This window comes from Lepisosteus oculatus, chromosome 7 (assembly GCF_040954835.1).
Source record: "Lepisosteus oculatus isolate fLepOcu1 chromosome 7, fLepOcu1.hap2, whole genome shotgun sequence".
In the NCBI taxonomy this organism is placed as follows: Eukaryota; Metazoa; Chordata; class Actinopteri; order Semionotiformes; family Lepisosteidae; genus Lepisosteus; species Lepisosteus oculatus.
Window position 1 is genome coordinate 8,554,937 of NC_090702.1, and position 25,399 is coordinate 8,580,335.

The window sequence follows — 25,399 nt, forward strand, 5'->3', positions numbered from 1 at the left end:
AAGCAAACAGACACCACTGTCAGACTCATTGGAACCAACTTGTCACCCACTTTCTCCAGCACACCAATCTACCTGGGGTTCAAGCTGGATAGAATCTTTACTTTCCATCATAGCATTGGTGTTACGGCTTGAAATGTAGAAAACTGTTATTTCTGTTTTGCAGAGAAGCCATAATTCGTCAGCATACTTCTGACAACTCGTCAGTCAACTTTGTGCACTTCTGTTCCAAGCATGATATGTGAATGTACATGTACACCAACCCATGATCTGCCCATTTTGTCTTGCTTTCCACCTCACCACCATCCGGGCAGCACTCACAGTTGCTACCAATCCAGATCACTCCTGTGATGAGATCCTTCAATGATGGGATCTTCCAGCTGGAGGAAGCATAACGTGTCAAGAGAGCATTGTATGCTTTCATGAGAGAAGCTCAGGCTTTCATCCAGTCAGATGTCCTTCAAGACAGGAGCAAGCAGATCTCAAGATATTGTAGGAAAGATTGTCCTTCTGGTGGATGTCCATCTCTACCACTCCCATTGACTACAGGCTACCAGGGCAACGAGAAGTGCCACCAAATCCTCCTGTGGTCTGGTCCTGCGAGGAAACACAAATGCCTCATCATCAGGTGGAGGAGAGCCCCGATTCACCAACCTGGAGGAGTCTGGGTTTCACCCAGCTGGATCTCCAGTGGCTCTCTTTCTGTGGGCTGTTCAACACTTGGATTCTTAAATGAAGACTCTACCCACACACAAGGAAGAGATTCCTACCATATAAAGATAAACATCGTGAGTAGAACATGGCTGCTCCTTGGAAAAGGACTTCTGTGGGAATATAAAGAGGGTTGTGAATACAGTAGAATAACAGTATATTTTATACCGGACTTACAGTTTAGCTACTGATGAAGTAAAGAGATTATTTTAAGGTATTTTCAGGTGGTGTGTTTTGTTACAGACTGAAGATTTAATGATAGGTGGGTTTCATTTATATTCTGCTCTCTTGAAAGAATTTGCTCTGCTGGAATCACATTTGTGGAGGTTGGTTCTCAAGGCAGAGGTTTTCTTTTTAACACACTAGCAAGCAATCTGGAGGAGCAATAAAAAGCCCTGCAAGATGTTCAGACAGGACCCCCATCCTGCTCCTGGAGGGCCAGTGTGTCCACATGTTTCCATGTCCAGCTGGGCTCATAACACACGGAATCAACTCGTTACTGAATTAATTGGACCAGTTCTACAGCTTCTCTTTAGGGGCTGGAGCTTAAAAAGATCAAGAAAGCCTACAGACATACTGTACCAGTCCCCCAGGGCAATGACTGGGAACACCTGTGTGGCATTGTATAGTGAAAAGTATACAATTAAAACGAGGGCAGTTATGCTTTGGTAAGACATTTAATTGTTCAGTTTTGGCATCCACATGACAAAATGGGTATTGGTGTTCTGAGATCACTTCAGAATAGAACAGAAAGATCAATCCATGTTTTTGTCTTGGGCAGAAGAGACTATGAGGTCTTGAAACATATATTAAGAATTTGAAAAGAAATTGAGAAGTTGCTCTTATGTTTCAAAAGACAACTTTAAAGCTACATCTTTATTACACCCCATAGCCTACACCTTTATTGATTTTTCTAATATGTTCTGATAAATTCAGACATTTTCCATGAAAATATTTTGCCAGGATCCACATGTTCAAGAATCAGCCTCCTAGAGATGTGGTTGGAGAGTTTCCATTTATTTCCAATGCATAACTATTTTGCAAAAGAAGGCATTTCCTAAAAATGTTATTGCAAACCATCATAATAATAGCCAGTGTACACAAGTTTTTTTATGTGCTCTCAAAAATTCTCTAGATATGTAGACAAGGAAACAACAAGCTTTGAAATCATGTTTTTTTATTTTTTCAGTTCCTGTTTTTGTGTTATGTGGTAATATAATATGAATGCCTTTCTTTTTGTTAACACAGGCGGGCAAAATGGCTTCTGCATATTTGTAACCTTTCTTTTGATTGTAAAAAGGTAATTTCCCTATTCAGGCTACTGCAGTTTATTGAGTCTGAGCTAATCCTGGTTTCTGTGCCTGGGTTTACAACCCAGACTAGAGACTTCTGTCAGCCATCAGATAAATAAAGTGATAATCCCATAACATTAATAAGCTACTGTACGTGCCATGTGACAGTATTTACCACACTCAATTCCTATAGCACTAAGGAGTTCTGGCTAAGAGATTGTTCTCTGGGTCCAAACAGGATCTTTGAGACCAGTAAGCGGTGTAATGCAGTGGTTTTCTGCTGTATATTAGTGTATTTCTACTTTTGGTCATAGATGATTTGATTTGGATTTGTACAGTACCAGAATCTCCTCACACACACTTAGTATTGGTGCAAATTCATCTCTACTTCTGTTTATGATAATGTTCATGGAACTCTTTTCCCTAGATGTAATCAGGTGACCACACGGGAAAGCAAGTACTTATTTATGCTACTAGTAAAGTTTCCTGTATGTTGTCTACTGTATATGCTTTTGCAAGGGCATAGTCTGCACCTGAAACATTTTCCATGATTTATAAGACTTTAATGCCTAGTACAGTACCCTATTTATTGTATGTACAGTACCCTACCTTAGTCAAACCATTGATTAGTCATCTGCAATATAATTACAAGCGTGTGTGATGGGTGCAACTATTCCTTGTGAGTTATACTCGCAGTGCTCAGAATAAACTCGAAATAAATTCTCATGGATATAGTATGAAGGTTTCTGCAAAAAATAGCTTAAAACAAAATAATTTTATAGACGTTCATGTGAGGGTGGTGGCACAGTGATTAGCATTGCTGCCTCGCAGCACTGGGGTGCTGGTTTCAATTCTGGACCAGGGGTGCTGTCTGCGTGGAGTTTGTATGTTCTCTCTGTGTTCACATGGGTTTCCTACAGGTGCTCCGGTTTCCTTCAATGGTCCAAACACATACTGGCCCTGGTGTGAGTGTGTCTGTGACGGCCCTGTGATGAACTAGTGTCCGGCACAGGGTGTACCCTGCCTTGTGCCTGTTGCTTGCCAGGAGAAGTACTTTCCTGTGACCTCAATTTTGGGGAAAACAGTTTGAAAATGGATGGATATTCTTATGATTTTTGGATCTATGGTGCTGTTTTGTTATATTTTCATGTCGTACATGTCAACAAAAGGATTTTAATCTCTGCAATAGAGTATTGAATTTAAAAGCCATTTCCTGTATTGTGGTTTGGCAACCTCCTCTTTTTTCCAATGCCAGTACCTGTGTTTCCAAGAAATCACATATCCGCAAGGAGCTAGATAGAACTGTATGTGCTGTGTACTTCCATTGCAAAAGTCAGCAGACTTTTATGGACTTGGCAAATTTTTTGCCAAGAAACCTGACTGAAGCTTTGAAATGAGATTGGTCGTTATCTATTTTCACTTGTTCAGTAGTCATGAAAGTGCGCAACTACTATTAAGAATGAAGCTAAGCTCACGGTTCTTTGAAAATGTATCAGAAAGTTAGTTTGCCAAACTGAGGATTTAAATGGCCTGGTAGAAGTTTCAAAATAAAAATCCTACATTCATATACTGTATGCTGTTTAATATAAATGAGAATAGGGGTTGTAGTTATAAAGGTTTGTCCATTATATAGCAGCAATCTTATTTTTTATGGACTAAGAAATTATTATATTTTGCTTCATTTATTTTTAACATGCACACATACAGAACAACTTTTGTTGCTGTGTAAAAGTCTGACATTCTATCTCAAAATAAAGTTTGCTACATATCCCAGTATTATGATCATGTGAAAAATGTTTGTGAATAAGCATATTCCACACACCCCCTTTCAGCTTGCTTCAATTAAAATGTTCAACGATTTATTTAAGAGCATTCGGAACTGGTGAAGAAAGCTGTGAATGTCCTGATACTTTGCAAGGAAGACTGGCATTTACATTGAACAGATTCTGAGACAGTGAACACTTCACTAGATAAGTGTTTTGAAGGTCACTCTGGCCTATTATTTTGGTGGAAAAGTAAAGTACTGATTTAACTATTTAAATTTTAAATTAACTTAATTCTTGTTTCTGTGTGTACTTAGTTTGTGACAGAAATAAGATCTTTTTCAGTAGGATTCCTTTAAATACTTATACAGGACTAATATTGACATGTATTATTTAAAGTCTGAATATGTGCTTCCTGATTCCTGAGCAGTGAAGCAAATAGTATTGCAACACTCTACCGCCTTCAGATAAATAATGTGTGACCATTTCTCATTAATCAGTGCCGCTCCGCTTTAATAATAGGTGATTAGCTGCACTTTTAAAGACTACATTTCTCTGAGGCAGAAAGGAGGGAACCAGTGCAGATTTAAAGGCTGGAATCTTGTACTAGGTCTGCATTCTTGGACTGGTGTGTGGGTTTACATTTTTGTTTAATTTACTTCTAGGTTCTTGCTTTGTAACCACATGGTGAAAACAAGTATACCTTATTGTATTTATAATTCTTATTTGATTATATTCTTATAATGCTTACTTGAAATACTTTGTGCTGAATGTCTGAATACTGAAAAATACTGAATTAGAATTCTAATTAGAAAAATAATAAATACAGTTGTTATAGGTTTAAAACTGTTATAAAAACTGAAGCTGTGTTGATTGTCTAGATTTTTTAATGGTCGACTTTGTGAATATTTACACTATATAATATAGATATGTTTTTGTTTAATACTTGTTCCTACTGTATTTGCTGTAAATGTCTTTACATTGAAATGTGTAATTATGACTTTTTAATTTGAGTAATACCTCAATTTCAAACCAGTAATTTAGCAGTAAGTAATTTAGCTGAACAACAGTGAAGCATGATGAGCAGAAAACACTAAAAAGTAAACATTTTAGTGAAGCAAGTACATGGAGATTGGCTGCACATGTTTAAAGTCTTTGTTGTGCTTTTGAAAAAAGTCCACTAGATTTGTAGGATTGTGTCTTTGCAACAGATTCATATAAATTCCAGTCAGTGATCTATTACTTAGCAATACCAGATGTATTTTAAAGAGCAGGGGCTCATCTAAATATCCTGACCTTTTGAACTTTTTTAATAGAGCACATAGACAGAAAAAATAATGACTTTGTGGTAATGAGCAAGACTCTCTCTCAAGGGACTTTCCTTGAGACCCTGTTGGTTCCTTATAAAAAAACACCCATAGCATTATTAACATTATTAACAAACTATAAGAAAATGCACTCTGCTCACCGAAAATGTGTTCTAGGTCAGAACATTTTTTATTAAATATACCATTTGAAGCATAATGGGTCACTTTGGCATTCTTTAATCTTGAGATGCAAGGTTATTTAATCTTCTTACAGAAGTAAGATTAAGGGTATCTGGAGCAAGGCCCATTAGTGTTAGAAAAGCAGCGAAGATTAAAGTCCTGTTGGTTGAGGCTGATTATTTTATTAATATTTCCTGGAGAGATTTTCAAGGTTTTGAGGTTATCCTATGGATGTGAATTTCAAGTATTCAGACTTATAGCACATCTACATTCCCATACAGCACAAAGCATGACTAAATGCAGTGTGTAATGGCAAGACATTAATATTTCCCGGCTTCCAGTACAATCAAGGCTTAATTGAAGTAAGCAGAACCAACAGGAGCTCCAGATGCCAAGTTACAATTATCTAAGCAGTTTCTCCACTGTTAATCATAGCTTTTTAGCAGCATTATTGCCCAGTCAAATGGCCTGTGTAGCCACTGGCAATTGTTTAAGCCCTCCTCCAGCCATTAGTTGTCACTCAGAAAGCCAGTAGGTCAGAACCACATAAAGCACCCAGCTGTGGCCCTGAACAATAGGGGGTCTGAGCGGATCTCTCCATTTCCTCAGGCGGCCAATCTGTGGGGATGAAGGGCCATTAGCTGACAAGTTAAATTAGACAACATGAAACCCAGATCGGAATGATACTGCGGAAGTGCACTCAAGTGAGCTCGTGTGTTGCGTGGTGGAGTTACAGTGGAAGCTGTGGGCTGTCTGTGGAGGGCAAGATGAAGCCATTAACGACACCATGACAGGCTGCCCATAGGTTCTGCAAAACTAATTACAAAAAAAAAACACACACACAGGAAAGGAGGACAAAATCCACAGAAGGAAGTGAAAATAACACACTCTGACTGAGAGTGTTCATCACATGTTGCTAAACAGAACAGTTACAACATTTGACTTTTATTATTAATACAGTCATGTTAAAGAGGATCCCAGTTTGTTGTGGTGCCTGAATTCATCCAACTGACCAATTGAATTGATATAAAAGCTGGAAAATTTGTCATTAACTTTCTTAAATGAATTGCTTGACAAGCTATTACTATTTATATTTACGGCAGCACATAGTACATTACCAAGAGTTTTACATTAATTGCAGGTGTTTAACTTCTATTTAATATTGTAATATTTTCTAATCTACCTTCTTTGTTTGCTAGTAAAAGCTGACATAAGGACATCGTGTGTGTCTTTTTTATCATTATTGGAGTCAGAGACACTACAGGAGGCGTCATCTTACTGAGTGTTTCTCTGTATCAGGGAAACCAGGCCCACTGCTCTCCCTTCCTCAGATTAGGAGTATCTGTCTTCTTCCACCCAGTGAAAACCCTCATATTCATACACTGGGTGACGTGCTGTAAACCTTTGAGAAAGGGTCAAATTAATAAACATTAAGTTTATTTCCTAACATAATTGGGATTTTTGTAATGCATTTAAACTTCATGTACACTTTGTAAAGGTAGTTTATTCTAAGCTAATTTTCCAACCATTTGCCTTTCTGGCATTTCCTAGCTTTTGAGCTGTTGTTATTTCTTATCTCTGCACATGTACTGTAGTTTTTTTTTCCTGTTCTCTGGTGCTCTGATTGATTCACATTCGTTGTTTGTTAATATAGCTCAATAAATACATTAATGTTTAAAATATCATTAATGTTTACTTACTATGTACAGCAGATGTTTTTGCTACGAGTATACTGAATAAATAAATTAAATTAAATTAGCAGTAGGCTAGAAGAGAGCTGACTTTTTAGAACAGGAAGATTTAAGAATGCCATCTTCTTGTGGAGTTTGAAGTCACATGTCTGTGCTTCAGGCTTGTCATTTCCTGCCTACATTCTACCTTTTAACTTTAGTTTTGTTTGCGTTCAGCAACTGGCCTGGAGTTTCTTTTTTTTTTTGGTCTTGTGGTCTTGTCACATGCCTCAAAACACTGGAGAAACTGACCTCCACCCCCATCCCCTCCTCCGCAGACCAGCCTTTCTGCCCAGTTCTGTGAGTTCTGAGCTCAGTCAGCGCCTCTTCTTTAAATGGGGTCAGCACCTGCCGGGCATGCCCAGTGGCAGCAGGAGGCCGCGAGTCTCTCCCTTGTAAGAACTTGCGCCGCTGAGAAGCAAGCACAATAGCTGTGATTGTTTCCCAGGCGCGCCGTCCAGGCAGAAAGCAGAAGGAGGAGAGAGGCAGTGCAAGAGATCTGCCAGTGGCTGGAGTGGATGCTCTTTCCTCAGAAGCGGCCATATGTTCCTCACTCTGTCGGAATGTGATAATCCTTGCTGAAGTGCTGAAGGTGTCTGGAAGGAAGGAGGGGGCAGCTAGCGCTGTGCTAAGTTGTCGGCGCTGGAACTGTGCTGATGGAGATTCTGACTGAGGAAGCAAACACAGATGTCACAATGAACGGTCATGCCAGTTTGTATGAGGTCAGTGCTGCTGCTGCTGCTCCATCGCTGTTTCAAAGCTGCCTACATTTCTTTCTTTAAATAGACAGAACAACGGTATATACATGTTGATATCATTATCACTTAGACCACATCCTCACTAGAGTATGTGAAATGAAATGATGTGTTAATGCAAATGATCTATTTAAACATATAACTGAAGGAATGAACTCCTTGCATTAAACATGCTGCAACGCAAGATGTGTGGTTTTTCTTTTTTGCTCCGATGTGCTGGATTCACAGCGGCAGGAGTGCGCTTTGTTTGAGAAGGGAGGGCTTCTGCAGTGACTGAGACTGGGCAGGTTTGGAAAAGCTGCTGCTTGTTTAGCAGTGGCCAGTGTAACCTAGCGAGCGCTGTGCTGATGGCTTGTACATCTCTGAAACCCCCACGGATAAGGCTCTTGTTGAAGATCTATTCGATCAAGGCTCGCTGTTAACATTCTGTGAGCCTTCTTCCACCAGCCTGCTGGTTTTGTTGAAGAGCTTCTCTCTCGGTGACAACAGAGGAAGTGTCACAATTTGGTGATATTGGTTAAACGATGAAAGCAGAAACTGCTTAGAAGACACATTGGAAGTTTTTGTCTTGCATTACTTTAAAATGAAAGAAGTGCCCACACAGACTGTGGCAACAGAAGTGAGTAAAAATCCGCTGTGGTACCGTTCATTTGTAACTGCTTGGCTTTTCATCTTATTTTTCATGCTGTCGTGCTGTTTTTTTTATTATTGTCTGAGTATTTGCATATTTTGGGTATTGTTTTGACCAGATGGAGTTTACGTTATTGTAGCGTGGCTCGTTCAGAGCTTATTGTGTCCTCCGAGTGCTCTATGCTGGCTGTGAGGGAAGCCTTTGTTTTTCAACAGCGCTGTGTCTCATCCTGTGCTGGCAGTGCACAACAGCAATAAAGGTCAGCTTTCATGTAACCCTGCACTCTGATGTCGTTCGAGCGAATTTCATCTTTGTTTCTACAGGGCAGTGTGTGTGAGGGGCAGATTTAACCGTGGGTTTTTCAAGCGAGTGATCTAGCTAAAATGCCTCTTCAGCAGTGAAGGGATGCTTGTAGATACATGGGCTTCAATGTAGCGGATGTGGCTTTACTAGCCACTGTATCTACACTCATTCAGGATAAAACATGTTGTTTTGTTTATTTATTAGCTCCCTGAGTACAGTAAGATATGTTTGCTAATTCTAACAAACAATTTCTAACCCGGAGTTTCTTTCTAGTCGATCGAGCTGTGCTAAAAGCACATATTAGAATATGGTGCTGTGGAAGCAGTGCTTTGATCGACAACAGAGAGTAACTCATTTTCGCTGTTTACAAAGCAGCAGCTCATTGCATCGCTATTCCAAATGAATTTTCTCTTTAAAAAAAATACCAATATGATCAATATTATTCATATTGCGAAATAATTTAGGAGCTTATGCAGTAGGGCTCTGTAATCAGTCAAGTGCATGAAGCCGAATCAGCACTCAGCTGGAGGTTTATGTGTTAGTTCTATAATTATTTGCTCATTTATAACTGGTTGCAATTTATAGTTTTGATGTTTTGTCCTCAAAATACAATTTGCTGCATTTGCGATTCTAATAATCTGAATGTAGTTGCAAGGTCTGTAAGTTTGAACTAAACAATAATGTGGCTGAAAAGTACATGCAGGTTGATAACCCTTCAATTCAGGTCAGTTACTCCCCTGGGAACCTTATTTCTCTGTAGGATTGTACAGTACCTTGTCAAAAATTAGAAGCTTAATAGGCCAGAATAGGGCAGTGGTTTGATGAGAGACCTCAGAGGAAAAATCAGGAATGCCATTGAAAGAGAGTTTCCAGATGACTGTACATCATTGTTCGACTGAAACATTTTTATGAATTATTTTTAACAGTTTTACTGTGTGATAGGACAAATGGCATAGGTTTTATGGTTATTTCTAAGAATTCTGTCTCCTGAGAAAGTTCACTTCCTCGTTAAGCATTTGTTGGCTCTCTTGGAAGTACAAAACGAGTCCCACAGTAGTCCTGGGGAACCCCACTGTTTGTCACGTTCTACGCAGAAGTGGTAGGAAAACTGAGAAGTGTTCAGCCAAATCAATAAGAATTCTTAGCAGACAGCAAAAAATACATGCTAGCTGGTTCTGCAATAACTAAAGAAGTGGTTCACCACATAAGCTGTTTACAGTAAAAACAGTGCATGGTTAAGCAGACTACCCCAATTCATGTAGTACTGAAATACTGTACATTCTCAGTATTTGGTGAAGCTTATTTGCTTTTTTCTAGCACAGTCCCATGCCATTGTAAGGAGAGGAGAGAGCTTGATCATAATGATACTGTATGTCAGTCCTTCTTCAGGCCACTTGAGAAATACGTAGACCTCATGCTAATCCGACACAAGCAATCTGCTGCACAAACTCGGCTTGTAGAGCCTTGCTCAGAGCTGTAATTTGCCACATTCTTTTAATTGTTGGAGCTGCACTTGGATAAAGGAGCTTATTGAAGACATGCTGAATGACTCTCTTTCAGATGCATGCCATTCTCAAGCAAAGTTCTTATGTTGTGAGCTGTATCGTTATGTTAGGTGCACAAAAGAATTATAATTTTGTGCAGGCCGACATTTAAATGCATGTGTCCCTGGTGGTCCTTTAGTAACATAGTGCAGCTGAAGCAGTGCTGCTACTACCACTGCTTTGAAATAAACTTTTTCAAAGACCTTGGCAGGGGTAAACTTGATCCTGACCTTTAGTCAGATTAAATCTAGCTGCACAGACTTGTTGAATTAGTTTCATTACAGCCTGAGATCCCCAATGCGGCTCGCAAATCTTTCTTTTCAACTCTTTCTGTCCAAGAATAAAATTACACTAAACATTAGGTAACAGGAAGAGAACAAAATCTTTAATTTTTTTCATTGCCTTACTTCCTGTATGATATCTTTTGTTAACTTTGAACCGTGTAACTTTTAAAATCTCTTTCACAAAATGGGAGAAGAAAAACTTTGAAATGTCCCCTGTCGTTGCGTAACTTACTGTATAAGAAAAGTCATTAATTGAGCCACTTCTTTTTGAGAATTAGGACAGATGTCCTAAACAAATGTATCAACTTTAACTTTTAATTATTCTTACAAGGAATCAAAGATCTGGACTCTTGACCATTATGTTGGATATTTCGTTTTCTTTTATTTTGGCAATGTCAGAAAAATGTTGGGGTTTTCACAACCTCAGACAACACATATATTAAGTATTAATATAAGACTTCTTTTCGTCTACCGTCAGTTATACTAGATGTTGTTAACAAGCTGAAAAATAAAGTAACCTAAAATCTCATATATCACTTTAATTCACATTTTTTTTTAAATCTCTAAAAACAGAGATTCAATGTAGTATACAACATAATAGACTTCCTTTCTTGGACAGCACAAGACAAACATGTTTTGTTTTTCTTTCAGCTAAGCAACTGTTTCAGAAACCTCACAGCCATACCACATCAGCTAACTTCTGTGTTTAAAATGTTAAATTAAAACATGATTGAAGACTATTTTAATATAAAATTAATTAATGTAAATATAAAACAAGATTTAAGATTATATACAGTATACTTGGAGTCCTTACTATAATCATATTTGTTTATCTAACTTAATTACAACTTAGTAATTATAACAATACTGGAAATATTTGTTACTGAAGCTAGTGACATGACTGTTTTTACTTTTTCAATATATGGTAGGTTGTCAAGAAAATCTACACAGAACAAATGTATTTTTTTTTCATACTTTGCAAAGTCTCTCAGTACGTCACAAAAATTCATATTAAGGAAATAAGTTAAAATTTTCCATATATTCACTTCATATGAGAAACGTTTTTGTTTTACTGTGTTGTAGACTTTTGCTATAGCAGTTAGATTAAAAGTCAAGGTCTGTTTTGGATAGTAATGTAAATAGCAAAGCTTTCATTAGAAGAACAGAAAAGGAATAATAGGGGGTCTTGATCGAAAGGAGAATTAATAGTGACCCAGACATGATTTGACTACATTCCTAGTAAATGGCAAAAAAATTGTTTCTGTGAGAAATGTACTTCTGACAGGAAGAAAGACAAGAAGAGACAAATAAGGAATAATAAAAAAACAATGACATCAGTACAGGAGACTCCAGGAGTTTAGGTTAATGCAAAAACACACAAAAAGCATTCACAGAAACTATAGATGCTACAGAAACATCAGATGAACAAAATGGGGAACATCCAGTAGACGAATAGAAAGCAAACATTGAGGGTAAAAAAGCCTTAAATAGATGGAAAGATTGACTTATCCTCGAAGTCCAGCACACTTCCAGCCTGAAAATAGCCTAAGGTAAGACAAGCCTACACTGATCTAGATCTGTTGATGGATCTCCAGTCTTTTTTCTTTTGTGCTTTTGGGATGACCTGAATTTGCATTTTATTGTTCATTAAACATTGGTCTAGTTTTCCAGAAAAAAATGAATTTGTTCCTTGAAAAGAGTAAGGTATCCTTTTGAATATTTTAGTAGTCATTACTTATAACAATCAAATGATAATGATTTATTAATAATGTTTTTTCTTTATTTTTGTTTTTCTTGTTTTGTTTTTTATTTCAGGTCAACCATAATGTCTGTCATTTTTTATAAACCAATTTTGTAAATCATTGAACAACAGAAAACAAAAAAGGCAGTATAATAGGAAAACAATTCCCACAATCCACAATTTAAACTTGCTTATTACACTGCTGTTGTATTTTAATAAGATAAGGCTTTGTGTTCTTTTTTTATATCACCTCTGTTAGACACTCAGTCATTTACAGTATATGTTACCGCCATTACTAATATGAAATAATTTATCTTTTTAGTTAAATATCTTAATGAATTGTTAAGATAGTGCTCAATTTAACACTTTAGGATATTTTATTTTCCTTATTTACTAATAAAGACATATATCTTAGATTCAAGAGTTTTAGATTCCATAAAAATCAGCACTGGGTGTTCTGTCTGGCATGTGCTGTTAGAAAATGAATACCTCCTCTCAGATTTATTTTTCTATGTGTGACATACTGCGATATTCAATACAAACATATCTGTGATTCATCATGTACACATACTGTATTAACTGTAATGTACTGTTTAGAGTGATTCTACTGTTCGGTTCTTTGTATTATGACAGAATTAAAGTTTGACACTTGTATCAAATTGTATCAAAGACATATTGAATCCTTCTAATTACAGGATTAAAAATCAGGACGTCTGTAATATTTAGGAAATGGACAGACACAGCAGACTCCTCTTTCTACTTATAATTTAATTTCTTCATTTATGTTTGTAACCAGCTATTTGTAGAAATCACTTAGACTGTACTTCTTTGTTAATGTCTGTCCACACTGAACAGCTGTTGTGGAAACAGCTCTTTATGAAAGGAAATTAAGAACAGAAACAACAGAATCATTACCAGCTTTACTAATCAGGGTTTGGTCATGAAAGCCCTGTTTGTGATGGGTTCAGGTCTCATTGTCCAGTCATGTAAAGTCTGGTTTCGTTCTGTGTCAGCTGAAATGAATAAATGAAATTAATCTAAACAAGGAGTCACAATGAGATGCGCCAAAGACTTTGATTATGTTATTATTTTAGTGCAGTAACATTTTAACTACTATAAATTTTTGTAGGCAAGAAGAGAGTTAAAGGACACCTGAAAAAAACTAAAATCAGTTTTGGTTTACACATTTGAGTTATGTGTCTTCATACATCTGTAATTACTAAGATGTTTAGAAGTAAATTCTGCTTTGGGACATTATTCTTGTACACTCTTGTACGTTTTCTGTTTGGGTTGTAATGGTGGATCATGTGTAAGAGTACCATGCCATTTTGATTCCTTAGAATTAACACTCTAGCATTTTAAGTGATTACTACTACAGAATTACAGAACGTTTCTCTAAAGTCTTTTAAATTTGGCAATTAATCTCAGCCTCATTCCTAATGAACATTCTAACATGATAATATTCTTTGCCCTCATAAAATACTACAAGAAATTAAACCTTTCCTTGAATCAGAATTCCTTCAATTCCTGGAGCCAAAAAACTTGTGTACAGAAGTTGTTCGGAGTTATGAGATTATTTTCAAATGTTTTTCAGCTGATACCAGAAGAAAACACCAGAAATCATGGAAGCTGAAAATAATAAATGAACTTGTAAGGTGTTTCTCAGGCAGCAATGGATGCTAGATTTAACTTTTTATTTCCACATTTCTGTATGGTGTACGGAGAAAAAAACCTCCCTTGGGGAAGAGTAAAGTATTTTGAATTTAATCAAACCTTGATAAAGAAGAGCACTTTTCAGAATCCCTGAGTGCACTATCACAGTATATTCTACAGGGACAATCAGAACAGAAGTGGTCTCTAGTATTTCCTTCTGCATTATGCTCACAATTAAATTGGCATTGTTGACCAGTTTTCATTCCCAGTTAAACAAATATAACGCCTCATCATGTCTTATACTGAGAAGACCCTCTTTATGTTTATTGAATCAATTTTCATGTGGGTTTCTATGATATAATAAGCAGGGTTAGCTTGTCAGTGGTGCACCAGAATCAGTGTGCTTTTGTAGTTGTTTTCATACTAGTAGCAGCCAAACTGTTTCTTTTTGAGTATCTCAAGCATTGCTGTAAAACATTTGCTCCATCAGCTGTGCTGGAAAGGCTCCACAGCTGTTGTATCCAAGAACAGATCATCACTACTGAGTGAAGATGTTTCTTCTAGCCCTCTCTCCTTGAATGACTCCTGTCGACGGCTACGTTTACTGACAGCAGTTTTGACGTAGCCTCATTGTTCCTGAAACACTGATACAGGGCAGGATAGATGCTCTAGTTTGAAAGAAGGCTACTTGTTTTACTGTAAATTGAATTCTGTGTATGCTAAATTAAGAGGAAAAGAAGAATGTAGATGAGTCTTCACAAGATATAATGTAGTCAGCTGACTATAATATAATAATAAAAAGACAGTCTTCTTTAAAAGAAACTGCAAAGGAGTGCCAGCATAATTTGTGATGTTTAATAAGGTGATTAAGTTAAACGTTTGAACAGATCTATTCATCTGGGATAAGCCAATTTTGCAAACAGCTTAAATCTATAGAATGCCCTTTCCTATTTTTTTGTTTACTAAATACATTTACACTATTACTGTATCTTCCAATCCAGTAAAGGTAATTCTAACAAAACTACACACTGGAATTTTTGTTGCCATTTGTTGCCCTGTTGCCTCAGTCTGAAAAATAACCAGTTAAACAGGCTGAACAGCTGTTCCCCAAACTAGCGGGGAAATGATAGGAATGCCTCAGCCAAAACAGTGCATTTGCTTTCCTGTTGTTATCAACAACTTGCAGTAAAAGCCTATAAATGTGATTGAAATTAGTAAAATTAACATTCAGGTGTACAGATAAAATGCTGAATATTCTAGAGGAAGTAACAGCCTGTCTATAGAATGCTGAAAGTTAAAAAGAGAAGAAAGTATCCTGTTAATGTCTGACATAAACCTTTACATTTTCAAAGCACAGTGGGAGAGTTTTTTTTAATGCCCTGGTTACGTTCTACAAGACAGGGGGCATGAGAGCACGTCAGTTCAATTAAGACTCACTCAACATACTGGGAGAGAAACAGCTACTGAAGTTCTTGCATGTCTTAATTTGTCTTGCCCAGCAAGACAAAACTGAGTTATTATTGCTATTGACATACAGTAGCCACAACCTGCAAGAGCAGTTACATGTTAACCATTGACAGTACTTGCCCTGTTACGCCACAGAGCACTGTTAGGAACTGATCTGTCCTGCAAGTCATTTGAAGCACAACAGCAACCTGTGAGGAAGTACTCAGCAAACAAACTAAACAGACTCTTCTTTTACATTTTGAATTGCCATATGCAATGGATAACCACTTACACAGAAGGTACCGTATGGATTCTGGACCTGCTTGTAAAGGTACAGGTAGATATGTCATTCTCCTTTTTCAATAATTAAAAGGGAAATTCAGTGTGAACGTGATTTAAGATGCATAGATCTAGCTTCTTCCTGTTTTTCAAACTTGCTTCACATAGAGAGAAAAATACTGTATGTATTGTGTACAGATTTGCAAGTTAATTTTGAAGTCTTGATCTTCTAATAACTGGAAACAAGTTTAATGTAGAAATATAATATTCCCAAGGTCTTAGTTTTACTTTCTGTTTTAAAAAAAAGTTTTGTTTAGAGTGACAGAACTGATGTGTTTAATGCGATCATCTTCGTAGCCTGTGGCTTCATTTATAATATTTTGATTATTTTATGTTTATAGTTCAGAGGGTGGTGTTGTACTTGAATGTCCCTTAAATTACATTGCCAGAGACAGGGAAAAACCGAGACAAACATTTTTGGATATTCTGAAAATTAGATGTCAGACTGTCAACCAAAACGATATGGTAAACAGATAACAAGCTGTTTTCTTAATAGCAGAGTAGGTGCGATCTTAATGTGATGGTTAGTGGTTTATGAATATGGCTCCATCTTTGGATGGCTTTGAAAATAGGTTAACTTTATTTGTTAATTAATAATAAGTTAAGTGATGTTAATAATTTCAGTTATTAACAGAAGTAATGAACATACTGTACGTATTTCATAAATTATTAGTGCCTCGTGTGTAAAGCTCTTGGTGGTAATGTTGTGAAAGTGAAAATTGCTCGTGTGAGTTTACATACAAATCTAATTTGGAAATGGCAAAAGTATTAATTAGCAGGCAGTGTTTGCTGGTGAATCCTCGAAACATACTGTATCCTTAACAAGTTCGTTGCTTGGATCTTAGCTTATACTAACATGCATGAGCATGTTACAGTCTCATTGCGCTAGCTTTCTGAGGATTTCAGAATAAAATTCGAAATACAACTCACTTTTGTGAGTTTTACCCCCTTGATATTTTAATGGTTTGGCACCTGACTAGATCAGTGAGCTGTTACCCCTCTAGCAATACCATGCAATGCCCTTAAACATTATTTCCACTCTTTTTCTGCCTTCTTTCAGTTCCATGGGGTTCATACCATGTTTTCTCTTCTGTTGCTCTAAGGCGGTGAAATTGTCTCCCAAAGTTGAGAAATTTGAAGGTCATTTCAAATTCTGTCATAAAACGTTCTTGTATACACTTGGTTTTAATTCTGTTTAATTTAATGTACAGTATTAATTTGTCTTTACATGTTTCTATTGTACTGTAAAATACCTTCAGGTGTAATATCATGAAAGGTGCTATCTAAATTAAAAATGATCATTATTGTTATAGGTAATTAACACTGCTTCACTGCAGCACTGGGTGTTATCTGTGTAAAGTTTGTAATGTTCATGTGGGTTTTCTCCATGTGCTTTGGACTCCCACAGTCGAAAGACGTGCTGGTACGTTAATTGGCTTCTGGAAAAAGTGACCCTGGTGTGAGTGTGAGCATGTTTGCATCTCTGTGCGCTCTGCGATGGACTGGTATCCTGTCCAGGCTGTACCCTGTCTTGCATCAGTTGCTTGACGAGATAGGCTCCAGCTCCTCTTCGACCCTATTCAAAGAGATGACTATAGGTGGCTGAATAGATTATTGTTATGATGATGCAGTAAACAATTATGAATAGAACATGTCAGTGGAAAACTAGAAAGATAGACACATTATCTAAAGAAAGCAAGAAAGCCTCAGGGTCCTCCTTTGAAAGTTAAGACACTAAAGTAATGTCTCTCTCTTAAGTTCTGTTATATTGGTGTTCCTTTATTTCTCTGCATTTTTTCAGAAATACAAAGGTATAAGTAAATGATAACTTCTGCTTTTTCATCCTATGTTTAACAACAACTAAACACTGTGGATTATTTCTAGCTCATTACTAAACTGAGATAGTAAATAGAATTGGGAAGGAATTCAAAACAGATCCTAATAGTGTCTTGGAAATGAGTAAAGGTATAAGGTTGTGTGGTTTTATCTTGGTTTCTTTTGTTGTTGTTAAAAGACTTCTTTTACAAGGTTTTGTTTTTTTACTTTGTACCCCTAAAACCTCACATTTTTTTCTAAAGACCCTTTTCCCAGTGTGATTATTCTTCACTCTCAACAGCTGATTTTTGCCTTACTACTGTCACCCTTGCGTGGTGGTTTTTGTGAACGGAAAGCAAGGGGGACCTTTGTCTCCAAATTGTGTTTCCAAAATATTATTTATCTTTCACTTCAGTATCTGTGTGACTCTTGCTGTGGAGCTCTCACCCACAGGTCACAAAACAGTCATGGAGGGGTTGCACTGCTCATTTGGATGCCTCTTGCTTCCCTTTTTGCTGTTTGTCACTTCTCATTTTGGTCTTCTCTTTCGTTCCTTTGCTAACTCAAGGTTAACAGAATAAGATCCGTTGCAATTTGATCTCGTTTTTCACTGGTCCTTTCTCATGGACTCTGCAATACCCAGCTTTGCTTTCTCAGCCAGTGTAGTAGAAGGTGTGAACATAGACTATACACAAGCTAAATGGGGCTTACAGATGCAGCTGGTATTGATAGTACTCTGCTGCATAATGGTGACTCACAGGCCATCTCAAGCTCTGTTGAATGCTAAACCCTTTCTCACCTCAACAAATTCACATGCTGGGCGAGTTTAAGGTTTTTTTAAAAGCAAACAATAACACAACACGACTGTGTCTGGTTAGTGTATTAGCAAATATTATGCAAAAGAGAATGGTGTTGTCTCTTGAGTATCTCGAGTTCTTGGCGAGTGTACCTCGTTTTGCTGTCTTGTAGACTGTAGGCCCATTCCTTCACTTTCCAAAGCCTTTAAGCATAAATTGCCTTACCTCAGTTTGCCTTATTTTTATATGTCAGAACTCATTTCTTTCATCAGGAATGTTTACTGCTACTTGCCCGTAAATGTAGAAGAAATTCAAAACTAGGTTTATTGTTTCAAACAAAGAATGTCAGCAGTTTTGTTTGCAAATGTTACATTTGTCAGTGTTTCAAGTATTTTCATAATGAATCCATAATGAATATGTATTTGTGTGAACGTAGGGGTTAATATAAGGTTGCAGAGATTTCATTATTGCAACTACTGTACATACATATGCTGTTTATGTCTTACAAGGAACATCTTTCAGGAATATTGTGTTTTTGAAGAGTGATTATTTTGATTAATTCTCATAATGGATTATAATAATGTGAATATGAATTAGCCCTTACCATTCCACTAAGCTAATAACAGAAACCTCTATTCATCTTGTATACAAATTGAGCATCAGTTGCAGTTGACAGCTGTTACACCTTGGTCACTGGTCAAAGTTAGTCATGCCTCCCTGATAATAATAAGAGTGAAACAGATGTCCATGGCTGCTAACTTTAATTTTATATATGATAAGCAGAAACATAACAATTTAGATGGGTCTGCTCTTCTGGTTTTTGAAATGGTGACAGATAATTAATATACACACAATATAAAGAAAGCTCTCATAATTTAATCAAAAGATTCATACAAATATAAGTAAATCATATATTTGCAAGCTTTTAAAATGTACTGTACACAGGAAAGTAGATTTTTGACTCACATGACTTGTGCCTTATTAATGAAAGTTTGAAGCTTCTTGTATATACTGCCACTCGTGTATGTGTACAGTATATATACAGTAGATGTAATGAAACTTGTTGAAACATCCTTCCTTCTCTTGGTTCAATCATAACCAGTATCTGTATATTATAAAGCAAAGTGGAATGCTGGAGAGTATGCTATGTACAGTATTTTGCAATGAGGAGCTTTCGTAAATTCTAAAGGCACAATTGACTTAATTGTCTGAACTATTTTAAATTCACAGAACATAATGGTGCAGGCAGGAGCTGCACATTTAACAAGCCTTGGGTCTTGACTAACAGCAGGAAACCCTTGATGAGGTTGGGGCATGTCCACAAGGATTTAAAATATTTACAGTTCAATCACATTACAGTCTGTCAAAGTGTTGCCTGTAGCTCTGAAAAAGCACTAATCAAGGACAGGCTGTGAAACCAGAAGGAAGAAGGCTTTGTTCCTAATGTTGTTCATGGTGCCCTAGGTTTCATCTCATGCTGAGGTATCCTTGCTCTGTAAGAGCATATCTTTAATGGCCAATGAGTTGTCCAAATTAAGTGAGACCCCATGCTGGGAACACTGACAAGCTTTCATCACCTAAATAAGATTGTTAATGTGCTGTACTGGGGTTCAGAAACATGATATATCGGCACTGTTAGGAGGTAGAGAATAAAACTATAATACAGTATTAACAGTGGACAGAGCACTGACTTTATAATATATAAGCCTTTCTATTTTAGAGTGCCTTATACCCATTTAAAATAGTTTTAGAAAACCTTTTCTTAAATGGTGTGTCCTTGACCTGAAAGATCCAAATGCTTCCAAATATAATGCCCTTTCTCAAAGCACATGCAAGTTGAGGGTTTTATCTAGTCATACAGATTCCCAAGAACTCCAAAACACAGTCATCCTTGTCCAGGTTCTTTACATCTTAACTTAAATGGCTAACTCCAGGTTTGCAAAGAACGCTAAATTAGACATTATCAATTGTTTTTGTAAATATTAAACTAGCATACCTGTATTTTCTCTCTTAACGGTTCATACCCTGGGTGGCAAGTTGGTGCAGTGGTTATCATTGCTTCCTCAGAGTGCTGGGGTCCTGGGGTGCTATCTGTGTGGAGTTTGGATGCTCTCCCCATGTTCATGTGGGTTTCCTTCCCCAGTCCAAAGACATACTGGTAGGTTAATTGGCTTCTGTGAAAATTGGCCCAGATGTGAGCATGTGTGTTTGTGTCTGTGTGTGCCCTGCGATAGACTGGCATCCTGTCCAGGGTGTACCCTGCCTTGCACCCATTGTTTGCCGAGATAGACTCTGGCTCCTCCACATCCTTGTATTGACCCTGTAAAGATGTTAGAAAATGGAAAGATAGATGTTCATACCGCAGTAAGTTTTCTTATCCTTTTTCTTACAAGGCAAAACATATTTGTTTACTTAACTTATTTTGAAAGCCAGCTTGCATTTCCTTAGGGCTGTACAGTATCAAGAAAAAGTTTGTCATCCTCCAGTATGATTATGGAAATTAGAATTTCTTATCATCATAAGGGTCTGATTAAACACAGATCTTTTCTTTTGTGTAGCCCTGTCCTGTATAATAATCAGACACATTGGGAGTTTGTTGTTCACCATATACTGTAGGTTAGTGCACATCATGCCACAATCAGAAGAGCTTTCAGAGGACCTCAGAATAAAATTTGTTGATGCTTATCTGTATAGATGAGGTTCTAAAAATATGTCTAAACATTTGGGGCTCCATCCATCCACTGATACAGCAGGATTACAAAGGCAAAGTTTACAAATATATGCTGACTCTACCCAGGTTTTAAATCGAGATATTGTTCTAAAACTGCAGCAGATCAAGTCTATGTGAGAAAGTCATACTTCTGGAACGGCACACAATTGAGGGTAAAATTATTTGACATTAAATAGGAGTGAAAAATGTTGACTTTCCATTAAAGAATTGAAACTCTTGGTTTCTTATTTATGAAATGTATATTGTGTAAAAAACCTAGATTGGCTTTTTCCGGTATGATACTATACATCATTGTACAGTCTTGTTTTGTCAATCTTGTCTTGGCAAGATTTTCACAAGAGCAACCCGGAAAACCATCCAAGAAGTCAAAAGGATCCCCAGGGTATAATCCCAGGATCTCCAGGCCCTTTTACTACGAAGTGTCAGTATTCAAGCCTCAACATCAGGAGAGGACTGAATGGGAATAGTTTACATAGGAGAGTAGCTAGGTACAAAACTTCTCTTCTGTCAAAAAAACAAAACATTATCTATCTCTTGTTTGTCAGTTGACATGACTACTGAAAGAATGTTCTCTTGACAAATGAGTCAAAAGTTTAACTTTTTGGTCACATTGAGAAGTGCAAGTGCTTACAAGGTGTAGCAAAACAGGGTGATTTACAGTATTAAACTGTGTAACACAAGATCATCAAAAGGGTGACAATAAGACGTTATTTGGACTGAACTTTTTGATTGTTTGCCATTAGCTAATTGTTTCAAGGATTTGGTCAACCCTCTACTTGATAGCAATGAATTTTTTTCACCAGTGAGGTTAGGTGGCTTATTCAGGAAACCCACATCTTTTGCATAAAGAAATACCTATTCTGAACTAAACGCACACTTGTGCTCATGGGGCCTTCAATTGATCCTGAAGCAGATCTGAGGATTAACTTTGGTGATACCTTGTAAGGTTTTTTAACATTTGCATATGGACTTCTCACAGTCCTCACATATTTAATTATGACCGGCCTCAAGTACTGGAATTAAAATAGTTTTAACCAACTGCAGAGAAGTGATATCCTTTTCTGTGACATGGTTTACTTCATACTCTGTTTACTTAATTTTCTGAATTAATTTCTTTTTCAAACCTTTGAACTTGTATTTTAGTTTCTTTATGTACAGGCACAGGAAATGCACTCATCTCAGGCAACAGAAATTATTTGAGACTTCACCACAAGAGTCTAATAAAGCTGCTTCTGTAAGTTAGCAACAAACAGTATTCAAATTAAATATGATTTCGCAAGGAAATCCTTATCTATGTTGTACACCTCTTTACACATTATGTAATATTTTGTGTCTCTTTTTTCTTTCAGATAAGAAAAGTAAACAGAACTGTTTCTCCTCAAAGACCTCAGATGAAGCAGCTTGTGTGGGACTGAAAATTGCTCAGGCTAAAGGTAGCAACACCTGCTGTCTGTTCTCTAGCTTTAAAAATCTGATTAAATCTTTCTTATAGTTGTTCTTTTGTAGTATTAATAAAGACACTAGGGCGTTTAGATATTAAAGCCAATAAGCAGTAAAGAGATAATCATGCAATTTTGATGCTTTCATCATTTGGGAGATACCTGTTTATTACAAAAATATTCTCAAACACATATTGAATGATCGATATTTTAAGATATTTCCTCCCTAATGTATATGATCCTGTGTCAAAAATATAATTCTCCATTAAAATTTTTGTAGCTTGTTTATTTAGAATATAATCAAAAATCTAATATTAGGGATTATTTGTGCTTTTAATATGTTAAATGTAAAGGAGTTATTATAATGTTAACTAAGTATTCCATCATTATTAACCCACCTGTCAGCATTGAGGGTGCATGTATACAGTCATGCTGAACCCACGTAGTTCACAGATCTTAGTTTTTGCAGAGCTGTCAGATGTGTAATTTTGCCAACAGAGAGACAAAACTGCAATTGCATCATAGTACTGTACTTGTTTATAACGCAGGAGTGTATGTTCTAATTAAGATTCACAATATATTTCCCAGCATAGCTGTACATCAGTTGTTACTGTGTGAAAAACAATTAGTATGTTGTTTTTGATTTTGATTACTTTATCTGTGGAGTATTCATATTCATATGCTTGTCACTCGGGAACACAAGTTACAGATCACAGTTGATGCTGTGGAGAGAGCTGTTTAAAAGAAATTTCGGAGAAAGACCACAGTGCTCTTACCTAAGGTACTTTCATCTGAAGAGCACATCCTGTTAACAGTATTTCCACTCTGGCAGGACAATAACCCAAACACTTCAACAGAGCTGCAGATGGGTGCCAGCAACGAACTTGCCTTATGCCACTAATCTAAAGGCCATATTAAATACAAGAGCTGTTAGTCTTTCATAGGCCCAAGCAGGTACCAATGAAGCATACTACCTGACACACCCCCCCTACCCCTTAAGGTGAAGCAGATCTTTGGCTGACTCCAGTTACAGTATTTGACCGCTCTGAGACTTCTTATATTCTTATATTGTTCATAATTGAACTACAGTATGGTTGTCAATGGCCGCTATTCCCAGGAAAAGCCTCAAGCTACAGCTACTGGGATCATTTTATGTCAAGAGGAATTTGGGCGGTTTTTCCAGTCAGTCTGCTACATTTATATGTAACTCGTAAAACATTTCTTTTCTGATCATGGCAGTCCATTCAGTTTATCTGTTTTCACATAGGTGCATAGGACTGACCCTTTCTTGAATGAAATATCTAGCAATAAACATTATTTACATCTTCTGTTACTTTTTGTAGAACAGGATTGCTTTTTAACATCTTCTTTACTGAAGATTATTTACTTTTCTTCTTTACTTTTCACTACTTGAGTATAGACTTGAGTACTATACTCACTACTTGAGTAGTGAAAAAGAGCACACTCTCAGTTACTTTTTGAAATACTAGAAACAAATCCTCTGTGTCTGTGTTTCTTTCAGTTGTGAAAGATGGGGGTGGCTTTACAGCAATAATAAGTGTCCTAGCCATTTCGAAAGCACCTGTTTTTTTTTAATCCTGTGTACTATATAGTATATGGTACAAGGTGCGGCACAACCACAGATAGCTCAAGTAGCTCAAGATAGAGAGTGTCAGTTTTTTTTTGTTCAAGACAGACACTAGTTTGTGTGAAGTGATATCTTTTTGTGCAAATCTATTTTTATATCGGCTCAGAAGCGGAGGCTGGCTTGATAAATATTCTAAAACCCCTCAAGCTGTTGCCTTGAATGTAAATGAGCCCAGTATAATGATCCCACGCTCTCTGTCTCTGTCTGACCTGATAATGAGGCTGCCCCAACAGGACTCAAAAAGTCTGCGCTTGCATTTTTTACCTCCCTTGAGACTAAGATAGTGAATTCTAAAGCCATTTTGTCTTCATTGAGTAAGGCGGTGATAACATTTAAAGCTTAACTATCAAAATTATATGCACTGTACAGCATTGTGAGCAAGATCAACTTCAAAACTCAAAATCTAGTGGACAGCGTAATATCACACCCATGGTGATAGCTCAGGACAGATATACAGGTTTAGAATCTATGTCCTAATTTCGGATATAAAAACATCACACTAGCCTCCCACTAATTTTCTGTGTCTTGGAGCAATTTGTTCTGAAGGCACTTTGAAGGCCGTGGTTTTACGAAAGCAATTTCAAAATAAAATGTAATGTTACCAAGTGGTCAGACTTTTTCCAATATTAGAGGTTGAATGGAAATAGCTAATGTAACAAATCATCTGGATATGGAAGATTATCCCCTGCAGTGTAATTAAAATATCTCTTGAGGATTGTCTTAAATTGTTTTAAATTATTTTGACCTGATCCTTCACCTGTGTTCACCTGTGGCCTAATTGTATTCCACAAAAACACATGATATTTCTCAAATATATTTCCAGAAATTTGTCACAGTTCATGTATTTGAATACTGCGTGAGAAAAACTGAAACTGCCTAGGTAACTTAAAGGAACATCCATTTATAGTGTATTATACTGTTCCTAGTTTAGCTAGACAGTTGTACAAGTCTATATTCCTTTTTAGGAATGCAATTTTAGCTGACTCTTTTTGCTAGACTGAAGACTCAGTTCTGTAGCCCTGAAATGTATTTTGTCATGCAAGAAATTTGACTATGTAACCTAACTGCAGCAACGTAATTGGGCTGGTTTAATACTCCCTGCACAAATGTCTGCCCACAACAGTGACTTAATGTCACTGTGCATACTGGAGTCTGTTATAGAATTAGCAGTGCAAGAAGTAAGGAAAATCCTAAAATACCCATTACTTTATAACTGGATAATTCTAAAACGTTTCCTTAATTTAGGAAAATCCGGATTCATAGTATATAGGGAATGTCGGACATACATACAAA

The 25,399-nt window shown here is 36.9% G+C and overlaps 1 protein-coding gene across 7 annotated transcripts in view; it reads left to right on the plus strand.

Annotated features, from left to right (window-relative positions):
• Positions 1-25,399, plus strand: part of fgd4a (FYVE, RhoGEF and PH domain containing 4a) — a 129,591-nt gene that overhangs the window by 45,980 nt on the left and 58,212 nt on the right. For 6 of the 7 annotated variants that reach the window (XM_015353045.2, XM_015353042.2, XM_006633703.3 and 3 more), the window contains one exon: positions 22,369-22,452. In XM_015353045.2, the coding sequence (XP_015208531.2) occupies positions 22,369-22,452 (84 nt within the window). Of the gene's footprint in view, positions 1-15,545; positions 15,669-22,368; positions 22,453-25,399 lie in introns of those variants that run through there. The other variant, XM_015353048.2, reaches the window with a different exon arrangement.